General features: G+C 35.1%; 1 protein-coding gene across 7 annotated transcripts in view; it reads left to right on the top strand.

The window, feature by feature from the left end:
- Positions 1-11,231, top strand: part of LOC108567147 (regulating synaptic membrane exocytosis protein 2) — a 28,756-nt gene extending 17,525 nt beyond the window's left edge. For 5 of the 7 annotated variants that reach the window (XR_001891235.1, XR_001891230.1, XR_001891233.1 and 2 more), the window contains 9 exons: positions 3,571-3,899; positions 4,584-4,820; positions 5,456-5,670; positions 5,843-6,001; positions 6,116-6,263; positions 8,352-8,563; positions 8,638-8,777; positions 8,853-9,452; positions 10,383-11,231. Coding sequence is in view for 1 of the 7 variants with exons in the window: in XM_017927446.1 (XP_017782935.1) it covers positions 3,571-3,899; positions 4,584-4,820; positions 5,456-5,670; positions 5,843-6,001; positions 6,116-6,263; positions 8,352-8,563; positions 8,638-8,777; positions 8,853-8,987; positions 10,383-10,385 (1,578 nt within the window). In the remaining 6 variants the exon portion in view is untranslated. Of the gene's footprint in view, positions 1-3,570; positions 3,900-4,583; positions 4,821-5,455; positions 5,671-5,842; positions 6,002-6,115; positions 6,264-7,251; positions 7,394-8,351; positions 8,564-8,637; positions 8,778-8,852; positions 9,453-10,382 lie in introns of all 7 variants that reach the window. The other 2 variants (XR_001891232.1, XM_017927446.1) reach the window with 2 other exon arrangements.
- The last annotated feature ends 798 nt before the right edge of the window (positions 11,232-12,029 follow it).

The raw sequence follows: 12,029 nt of genomic DNA, 5'->3' as shown, positions 1-12,029 counted from the left end.
TGGTTAAAAGCTTTAGCAAACTTGACTTTGTAACTGGAGGTGTATTTAGTGTGTTGAGGTAATATGGGATGTCCGAAATGGCTTTGGTTGATTGCCAAGAGAGGTGTTTGCGGAACACGGGATGCAGGCATTAATAGTGTTATTAAAAGTTCGTAAACGGTCGCAGGAGATGAAATCAGATTTGCAGTGTCTTAGATTTTTTGAATAAGTGAACGTTTTATATTTATAAACAACTTCATTATTTCAAACATTATTAAACCTAGTGAAATATAAGAGTTTAACTTATTGTATCAATATATTATTATATTAATTAGAATCTATGTGCGATTTACTAAAAATGCATTATTGATTAAAAGTATCAAGAAAAAATTAAACTAAATTTATATTGTTAATTGAAAATAATAAATATTTGTTTTCTTTGACTAAATTATTAAATTAGTTTAATAAAGTATATGTATTTGTTATGTATACAACAAAGTTTACTCTACTTTATTTAATATTGAAATAGCTTAAAAAGTAAAGTGTAGGATAATCAAATATAAAATAATTAAAAAACAAGATTTTTATTGAAAATCTGTTTCTGTTATAATAATTAAGTTTATGTTAATGCAAGACAAAATAGGTTAATAATTGCATAAATATTTAAAAAATAATATATGTAAAATATTAACATTGAAATAAGTATAATAGCATAGATATTTTATTGAAACAATTTCAAGTCATATACTATATTGCAAAAACTAAAGAAATGTGAATAAAATGTTCAATTTTTAAATGATTGCGGGAGAGTGTTTTAAAGTTAATTTTCGTACGCGATCGCGAGTTGATCCCAAGATTGTCGCAACATAATAAATCAAAAGAACCGCGACGTCGGAGGGAGTTTTCTTGCCGCCAACAGCCGCCGCCACCGCCTCCGTCCTTCCCCCCATAGAGGAGTCTTGGCGAACATCCAAAAACCCATCGATCGGAGTCCTTCCTCCATGGGGGAGGATGGGTCGAGCGCAGCTGAATGGGTCCTTGCCGGATGATGGAGATGAAGAAGTTTCGTGCTTACATCGCGATCCAGGATCGTACGCATCCTGCAGTGGCGGAGGGAGGAGCAGGAGAGGAGGTAGAGGTGGCGGCGGCAGTGGCTCACGCGTCTCCTCCGCGTCAAAAACAGCCGGCGATCGGCGGTGGTGGCGGAGGCAGCGTTGTTGGCGCGCAGACACCGGCATCCTGCGGATGTGTGTACGTGGGTGCGCGGCTACAGCACGTGGCGGATTAATTGCATGATAATGACATGAAGGTAATAACAAATAGTACCAAAATCACCGACGCTTCAGTACTTACACAAATCTAAAAAAATATAATGTAAATTTACATAAAACAAAATGAAAAATCGCGAAACAAACAAGAAAAAAAAATGAAATCATAAATACGTTACGAAAACAAATACGACACATGTAAGTAGAGTGCTAGTAATAGTGTAGTCACAACAAGTTTACATACGATTTGTATTGGAAATCAATTTTGGTACAGTGATGACACCTGACGTAAAAAATCCATTAGCTTTATCTATTATTGAAGAATTGTACCAAAAATAGTTGCCACAACTTTCCATTGTGTAAAAACACGTTGTCTCTCATAAAACCAATTAGTTTCATACAAAAAACTGACGATCAATTTATTTCGTTGAAATTATTTGTTCATATTCATTGTATTAATTGAATGCATTTTGACGCATTCTCAAATATTTTAATCAAAGTTATAATTTCTTCACTTTTAATTTCCAGTTTATTAAGAAAATTAGCTTTTAATTGATTAAATAACAATATTTTTTTTTCAATATTTTCTATGAAGGGAAATAAATAAATTGATTTATATTTATATTCATAAGTTTTAATTATGATTATAATAAATTTAGTTTTAATTAATTTTATTTACAACTTTTTTTGAGTGGATCAACATTTGTACTTTATATTTATTTAAATTTAAAAAAAAATATTCTATAGTATAATCTTTCGTATAGTTCATAGGTCTTCCATAACTTTTTTTTACACTTACACATTTAAATATTTAATTTATTTTTGTAATATGTAATAAAAAATAATTCCTAAATATTAATTGATTTTTTTTTAAATATAGTGATGTAATTTTTAGTAAAAATATGCGAATTATATCGAGATTTTATATCATTATTTTTTTTTGTTTGAAGAATGTTAGGTATTTATACAAAAATTGTTTGTAATAGCAATAAATGTTATAAACGAAACTGTGTTACGTTTCAATCGATATTTTTTGAAATTATATTCACATAACAATTCATTTGCATTTGGAAATTATAAATGAATGCATGTGAACAATAGCACTGTTGAAATCCTATAATATACCGGATGATCGACACGATGAGTTTAATATCGAATTCAATTCAATTCTGAAATTATTTAACACCGCATTGTTTTTGCACAAAGAAACAAAATATTTTGCGAATTGCAATAATATTCGTGAAATTTACAATTTGGTTTATAATTATAAACTTTTTTGATTAAATAATAAATGATGCCTTATTTCTATTGAAGCAACTTAATGTTTCTATTTACATTGAAAAGTATAGTTAAACTGTATTCAATTTCACAATTCATATTTTTATATTTCAAACGATTGAAAGATTTTATAATAAATGGATTTTTTTTTAAAATTTATTTTCAATAATAATAATAATAATTTATTGGCTAAACATTAATACATAAGAAGAAGAAAAAAAAGTACAATTTATACATAAATAAATGTTAACATATAATAAAAATATATATCAATAGGCTGGCCAAAAGGCTTATTTTCAATTCTATAAAAATTAATTTACAAATATAATTCTTATCTAATTTATAAGCAAATTAGCTAACATTGTGTTGCGTTGAATCCTTTTGTTTAGCCATCTCGTAATCTGCAGAATCGAACATAATTTGTCTTTTTACTAAATGTTTCTGCAAGTTCTTTGTATGAGCACCTATTGGTAAATTGGGTTTGATTGAATCGCAAAACTCAAGCACATGTTTAGAAGTTGATGATTCTTGCTTTTCATTCAGGCGTTTGTTCATTGCTAACGTGTTTATTTTGACTTGTTTGAAGGAAAACTGTTTTGACAAATAAGGCTATTTTTGATCTTTATTTTTAGAAATATATATTTGCTACATAAAAATAAAATAAAACACTAATAGTTATGTGTGTGTAAAATCTAGATTTTGATATTATTTGATACTTGGTTACTTAGAACTCGTTTATTGTACCTATAAATTCGGCGTTGTCAACAAGCCGCAGGGTATTTTAGGAATTTCCGGCTTCCCCGATAAATCTTCCATAATTGACGTGGTTCGTGACCAAAAAACAAAATGTTTCCAATAATCTCGGTTGTGCGGGTGTGTTAACATTTCGCCCGTTGCGAATGAAGAAAATCCGCCCTTATCTTAATACCATTCGAGTACATTTTCTTTGTAAACGGTTCAACGATTCATTCAGCAGGTGCAAAAGGATAACGTGGAATAGGGCGAGAGATCTAATCGTGTTTTTATGTATATGCGCTTGTTTCAGAGTAATATGGCAGGTCAAAGGTCGCATTCGGCGGCGCCGTGCGAGTCGCCCAGCGTCCACCATGTGTCCAGATCGCGGTCGAAGTCGCCGCGACGCGCCGTCACCGACCACAGGTCATTGTCACCACCGGACATGAGACCCGATTACCAACCGACTACCGGAACCGGATACAATACCTCCCGCTTCCAGTCCAGATCGGCGACGGCCACACCGACCGGTTCACCGAAGAAGAGGCAGCTTCCCCAAGTGCCGCACGCTTTGGCGCGCGCCCTCCAGGAACGCGTCGCCCAGGATCTGGAGGAGAGGTCGTCCAGGGGACACAGGATGAGGTAAAACTCTCATTTATATCATTACATTTTTCATGCATACTTTAGCTCACACAATTATCGTAATTGTAGAATACGAAGGTCCCTTGAAAAGTTCTCAAAATGAAGTATAAAGTAAAACTGAAAGTTTTACTGCAGCCATTATAAAGTTTTATGTCATACTATCATTTATTTTCTGGATGAATAATTCGCGCTCCATATTCAATTTTGCTGTCATGAAGGTATATAGCGCTAAAGCTGTCAGTATTATTAATTCATATTCTTAATTTATTTACAAATGTCTTTGATCGTAATTACTGCAAATAAACCAAAGTTAATTCATATTTTCGTTTATGCTCATTTTTTTTCAAAAATATCAAGAAACTTATTTTATTAAATTGGATGAAAATGTTATTTGAGAAAATTGCAAAAAAAAAAATTGGGAACCTTTCGATTAACCTTCGTGTAAAAGATATACAAATTAATGTTGCAACCAATTGCGTGTGATTAATTGATCAAAAGTGGAACGTGTGGTGTAAACCCTATAAATTGCATGTGGTATTTTGGAGTCACGATTGTTTGTTTTATAGTCACTTCGCTAATAGTCAATACTTGTTGCTTCTCAAACAATGGAAATAATTGTATCATTAGCCAATAAAGATATGTTATTATGAAGTGGAGTGGACATGGCATATGTATTGTTAATAGGTACGTCCACACGTATAGAAGCACTGGTTCGAATTGGGAAAGGAGGTATAGTGGCTTAAGCGATAGCGATCTCACAACACACACGAGGACGAGGAGATCGCTGTCGCCGGAACGGGACAGGGACAGGGATCCACTGGGCCTGGTGGACTTTGACAGCGACATGGAGTCGGTGGGGAGCGTCACCAGCAGCTCCTTCTCGACGCAATCCGAACGGCCCAGAGGTTCAAGGACCATCAGGTGAGGCGGCACGCTGGCACACAAACACACCTCCACACCTGGCTTGGCCATTGTCTTATAATCAATATCGATTGCCTTTGTCGCACCACCAACTACAGCCAAGGCCGTCCTCCTCCACTCGACTTTTCCATTTATTAAATCGCACGTCTGCATGTTTTCCCACACAAACACACATACGCACTGGCGCACACACACATGCACACACGCGTGTGTGTGTATGTGTGCATTCTCTTTGTGTTCTGCAGGACATCGGAAGTTAAGCCGCCGTTGACGACGACGAAACCCGCGAATAGGTTTAGCCACAGTGTTCATAAGTTGTACGCCGTTTTAAGGTTCGCCAACCGCAAAAGTCCTAACCATTTAGAAACCTATCCGAAAACCCTAGATCAAAACATACAGGACGGCCACGGCAAGCGCTTCCTGCAGGCGCAGCAGTTGATCCTGCAGCGACTGCAGGAGCAGCGCGCCAACTCGCTGTGGACGTCCGATCTCCTGAATAATGTCATCGCCAAGTTGCGAGATGAAGTGGAGGGCAGTCTGCACGAGGACAACTTCGAAGATTGCCTCCAGCAAGCTCTCGAAGAGTACCTCAAACGTAGCGCTAGTAGTAGTAACGATAGTTCTCTTCCCGCTAGTTCCGAGTACGATCGCTGCGCTGCGTACACTAGAAAGTCGTCGACGGCCAGGACGAGGACAAGGAACGACGACGTCGGAGTCGAACCCTTGGACTCGGAGGATCGTCTTCACCAACACAATAATCACAGGAATAGAAACCGAGATGGTAGCGTTAAACGGGGGCAGTTCACTAGGAGTCTCTCGAATAACGAAACGCCGGCGGAAGAAAAGACTGGTAACTTAACTAGCAATCAATAGACCCAAAATACATTCCATCAATATTTATTCTGAAACATTTTCAAATAGTAATTAAAAAATGTTTTGCTCATACAATTATGTAATACATTAGGTTTTAGAGTATTTTATCTAAGAATAAAATGTCGATTAACAATGATGAATTTCTGTAGATGGCAGTTTAAGTGATACGGCTGTGGGTCAGATCCATGGACTTGAGGTGCCGCAAAAAGAAACGTCGAGGAAGGAATCGAGCAGGGATAGGGAAAGACAGGCCCAGTTCGTTGGGCTCAGCAAGAAGAGCAGTTCAACTAGCCAACTGTCGGCCACAGGTAAATTAGGTGTAGACCAAGCATTTGGTAACGGAGCGATGATCGGTAGTTAGATATTTCTATGTGGTGCGCACCGTTAGATTCTTTTGAATGTGTGATATATAATATGAACAGGTCGAAAACGGCGAATGGGCTTCGGCCGGAGGGGCAAAACGTCGTTTACGGTTCACCGATCAGAGGAGGTGTTGCCAGGGGATGTAAGACTATCCAAACAGGGTTCATCCGCCTCCAGTGACGGAGACTTATCTGCGGATGGTGATAGGTTCGCATCCAAAAACACATACAACACATGCATCCATAACCGAACCATCGAAGAAAATCATGTCTTCGACGATGTACGAGACACGATCTTCTTACGTCCTCCCAGTAGTCCTCATCCTCCTCCCACTAAGAAAAAAGCAAAAAAAGAGAAAACACTTATCCATGAAGGCAGCGAACATACGAAATAAAAACCGACGTACAAGAAATTATTTTTTTAAATTGATAATTAAAATGTGAACTCCGAACATTCTAGGTACATAGAGAGATGATTCTAGTTACTGCATTTGTAAGACAACGCTAAGCAATTAGTTTACTTCGAAAAGCATTTTACTTAGGTTTTCATTTTTCTTTATTGTTTTTATTTGTGTTAGTATTCAGGGTTTTCTTATTTATTTGTTTACGTTTCATTTATTTTAATCAAGTAGCGGATGCATTCTGTAGATTTAGTTGTCGAATAGTTGGAAAACAGAGGGATTTATTTAAAATTTTAAATCGACACACACTGATCCCGGGACAACTTCCTAATCATATCAAATCTACGTGGTTGGTAGGTTTAGTGCTTTTACTGAAGTTTCACGAAGAGAAAATAAATATATAATAATAATAAGATCATTTCTTATTTCGTTCGCATATGTAGTGTTGAGCAAAACCGAAAAAACTCTTTACTTATATTTGGTTGTTTGTTTATATTTATCATTTTCCATTCGTTGTTCTCGTTTTGTGTTTAATATCTTGTGATAATCTGCGCTGCTTGTTGTTGCTGGTTTTTTTTTTCATGCATTTAATTTACAGCCCTGATTCTCTGAACGTCGACGATGGTGATGGTATTGATGCTGATGGTTTTGGGGATGAAGATGTATCTGTGGAGGGATTGTTGCTTTCGATTTGTTTTGTTTTGTTCTTTGACGAATTGTTTTCTTTGATTTATGACTGAGTGAACGTTTTTACATGGCACGTCCGCCTTCTTGTCCCCCAAAAACCACACACAGAGTCCGGACACGGTAGAAAACGGACGTCGCCGTCGATTCAGAGGTCACAGGAGGTGGTACCTCAGTTTGCTCAGCAGAGACCAACAGATTCCAGCCAGCGAGCGGCCAGCCTGAACTCGATCTCCAGTTCAGAGGGATCGTCGTAAGTAGCCTTCCTCATCCGCCAACATCATATTCCCTCCAACGCCCACTGTGTCTAAGTCACCTTTAAAAGAATACAGAAAACAAGTCCATCTCAAAGTTAAATCTTAATCGAAGTCCAGTCAAGAGGGTGAATGACGATATGCCCGTGGAATGAATAACTCGATCAGATCGTCGTTCCCGTTGCTCCTCCTTTCGTTGTCGTGTATTTATCTATAACTATTATTTTCTTTTATTATCCCGCCACGAACCGCATCTTTGTTTTCCTTTCCTCATTTTCGTTTTGGATCAGTGAATGATTGGTGTTTTTCTTGTTATTTATATAAATATTTATACATATATTGTAAATTCTATGGTATTGGAGCATGCGGATGACAAATATAACAATAACATATTATGAAAAGAAAGAAAAAATAAACTAAATCAATAATTAAGCTTTTGATCATAAATAAATATATATAAATATATTCATCTATCTCTGGTATGTATCGTAGCCTCTCGCATGGTTTATTGGATAGATTATTCTAGTTTTGCTTCTAGTTACCTTCGCCACACGAGAAGAGCATGCTTGTATAATATGTATTTGACCCTAGCACCGTCTGAGAGCACGGTAATGTGGATTAACTAAATCACAGAGTCTTTTGTACCGCGTCACCCCTTTTATAACCACCACTTGTACTATTATATCACTATCATTTGACTTGACTCTTATCTCCATTTGATTGATTGATTTTCTATTTATTTACTATCATTGATTAATTTAGTGGTTCCGAAACCGAAAAGTACAGACTTCTACATTTCTCTCTATGTACGTGTTTTTATTTTGTATGTGTCATGACCCACTCTATTCTATTCTATTTTTGGAACTAAACTACCCCGACAACTCTTTCTCTACTGATCCTCCATCAGAACGCCAGTTTCAAGACAGTTTTATTTGTTTGTTCTTTGTTGCGGTCCAGATGGTCGCCCTCGCTGCGGCTAGCCGACGGAGGACAACTGGCAGAGTTCATCGATGGATTGGGACCCGGACAATTGGTGGGGCGGCAAGTGCTGGGGGCGCCCGCCCTCGGCGACATTCAGTTGTCTCTTTGCTACCAGAAGGGATTCTTGGAGGTGGAGGTGATCAGAGCGCGCGGATTACAGGCCAGGACCGGCTCCAAGACGCTTCCTGGTAAATACAGTTTATTTAATTTAGAAATAGATCGAAAATGTATTAACGCTTTTCATTCATTTGCATACGAAAAGCTCCGTACGTGAAGGTGTATTTGGTGAACGGGAAGAAGTGCCTCGCAAAGGCGAAGACGACGACCGCGCGACGGACCTTAGACCCTTTATATCAGCAACAGTTAGCATTTAGAGAACAATTCCAAGGCTGTGTTCTTCAGGTACTTAAACTACTACTATTACCATATTGCTATGAATGCGATCAAACCAAAAACTCTACTATTATTCTGTTTCAGGTGACCGTGTGGGGAGATTACGGTCGCATAGAAGGCAAAAAAGTGTTCATGGGTGTGGCCCAAATAATGTTAGATGATCTAAATTTAAGCAACATCGTCATAGGATGGTACAAATTATTCGGAACCACGTCACTGGTTAGTGGTCCCCCTTCACTCGGCCTATCGCGCAGAAGTTCTATGGCTAGTTTAGATTCCCTTAAGCTCTAAACACCAAACATCATATATATATAATATATATATATAAATTAACAGTAACTGCAATTCTTCAACAACTACAATCCAACAACAACAGCAGCAGCAAAAGAATACAAAAATATTCAAAATTAGCAAAATCAAGCAACTTATCAACCAATCAAAGAGCGGCACTTTGATTGGTGCGCTTCCCTCGCCCCCACCACCATCCACAGCTGCATCACTCATCATCAGTGTTTCGTTTCATCAAAAATAATAATAATAATACTACTACTACTAACAAACGCAAGCCATTTTCCTCGCCCCCCCTCTCTCTCTCTCTCTTCGTCTCGCCCCATCTCTGGTTGGTCAACCAGCGGGCAATTTTATTCTTCAGCCAACGACCAAAATCTCATACGAACAGAATAGGTATGATCTTACGTAATACCAATACGATACTTAATGTGCTTTCGGTGTATTTTTTGTGTCTTGTGCAAGCTTATTCACACGAACGCGATCGAACTCGATGAAACTAAACACTAAATCATCAAGAATTACGAAAACATGCATTTATCGATCGCATCTGCATTTCACATTTATGCAGGTTCGCTGCGTCGATTATCTCGTAACGAATCCAATATTCGTTCGGTATTTCGAAGCAAACAGCTTCTTTCGATTGCGATTGCAAAAATAAACGCAGCGAAAATACATAGATGTGAACAAACCATTCATATTTCTATTTTGTTGCCTGACATTTACAACTTTGAATTTTACTTCTAAAAATTTAATTCTCAAGCGTTGCTATCACTTTTAAGCTTTAACACGAATCAATATTAAAAATCCAAATATTTCTTTAAAAAAAACACTATTGCTTTACTACTATAATTCCATAGGAAATGGCTTTGTTATAAACATTAATTAAAAGTTTAATTAATATGTTTAAAATAAACAATGAATGATTACAACGAGCTAATTTCAAATGGATTTGCAATAAAGGTAATTCCCGAATTTTCTACAAAATTCATACTAATCGTTGAAATTCGTAAATTGAGAATACACAAAATTCTTATAGCGGGAAGTGCCTATATAAAAAGTGATTATAAGTAGCTTAATTAAGTATTTGAAATTATAAAGAAAATAATCTCAATTGAATTAAAGTAAGGAACAAAAGTTATATAAATAAGCTACTAATTATCATAAGCTATTTTGCATCAACATGCTGTGTTTTTCTTCTTTTTGTTACGTAGTGGCTTTTCTTTTGTGAACTTCTGGCTTTCTTCACTATCGCATCAAAACTCATATCAGACTTACACGAAATCAGAAAACTCTAACGCTATTTTTTTTATCATTTTTTTTCAGTGAATATGGTTGAGGAATGGATTTTGGACCAGAAGGACATGGGCAGATCAAGGACAGTTTGCGACTCAAGAGAATTGTGTATTTACTTGTATTATATTATATACTTAAAGACAGTTGATTAGATTTCTAAGAAGAAGCAAAAGAGCAACAACTCGATGAAGAAGATGACGATTTAACAAAATAATGAAATAACTAGGTTGTTTGAGGGAAAAAACAAAAAGCAAAAAAAAACATACATACATACAAACATAATATTGCATGAACGCATTTCGCTTGTACATGAAATTCATAAAATATACTTAAGACTATATCCCCTACGAAAGGAGTATGCGATTTTTATGTATGAATCGGAGTATTATTATACGAGATTACGCAAGGAATCCCTGAAAAGTGAAAGGAAAAAAAGTCCAAAAAAAAATATAAAATAAAAAATATTGTTATTGAAAATGATAACGATGATATATCGTATATAGTATTATACTATTATTATTATTATATAATGAAAAATATGGTGCATAATTTTATTTTATAGATTTTAAGGTAGATAATTCAGATGGATGAAACAAACGAACAAACAGTACAGTGGACATTCGGAAATGAATTTTGTAGTGAAAACGAATAAAATCGAGAAAACAAAACATCTTTATGTAATAAAATGACAAAACAAAACAAAAAAAAAAGACATGGGAGAGACAGGCAACACACGCATGATGTCTAAAATAATTTAATTAAAAATAAACAAAATGAAAGTAAAAAAAAATATATAAAAAAAATACACAGTTTATCAACGCACACACATTAGAAAACAGACAAAATGAAATCACATTATCATAAACAAAACAGTTGAAATAAAAAAGAAGAAAAAAAAACAGTAAATTAATATTATTATAAATATTTGCAACGCATCGAAGTTTATTGTTATATTTGGAGAATAAACAAACAAAAAATTATATGTTAAAATAATTATATTTGTATGTATAAATAATTATATAATTTGTTTCATTGGGTAAGAGTACTTAACAAAAAAAAACAAAAGCAATCGATGCGTTGTCACACTTATCCCCGCCCTAAAACGAAATCTTAAATATATGTAATGAAAAAAAAAGGCAAGAAAATTGCTTGAATTGGAATTGATAAAAAAAAATATGATTATATAAATATAAAGCTTTTTTACTCGAAAAAAAATTATAAGAAATCAAAAAAAAAAAAATATATATAATTGATAATAAGTATATTACGAAAAAAAAGAAGTATATTTATTTAGATGGCGTGTATAAACAAAAAAAAATGAAGAAGGATATAAATATATATAAATAGTAATATTGTATCAATTGTAAAGAAACAACAACAAAAAAAATGTAATCATAATTATCGATTTGAGAAACGAGGGGAAAATGTTTCTTGGTTTTTCGTCTCTGTTCTAATTTATCATTGAACTCGCATGTGATATATATAAATATGTACTGTATAAAAGGGGAAATATTATAAAAAGAGAAAACAAGAATAAGGAAACTGCATAAGTTTTTGTTTTTTAGGCCAATCGTCTTATGTTGCTTGTTTTTATTGTTTTTTATGTAACTCACGTCTACACGAAATGATTCCTAATCGCTGTTCATTTGTTCATTGTTGAAAATATATAGCGGAAAA

The sequence above is a fragment of the Nicrophorus vespilloides genome, unplaced genomic scaffold (assembly GCF_001412225.1).
Source record: "Nicrophorus vespilloides isolate i.1.1-1 unplaced genomic scaffold, Nicve_v1.0, whole genome shotgun sequence".
NCBI lineage: Eukaryota > Metazoa > Arthropoda > Insecta > Coleoptera > Silphidae > Nicrophorus > Nicrophorus vespilloides.
Note: the sequence above shows the minus strand (reverse complement) of the source record. Positions and strands in the feature narration are given on the sequence as shown.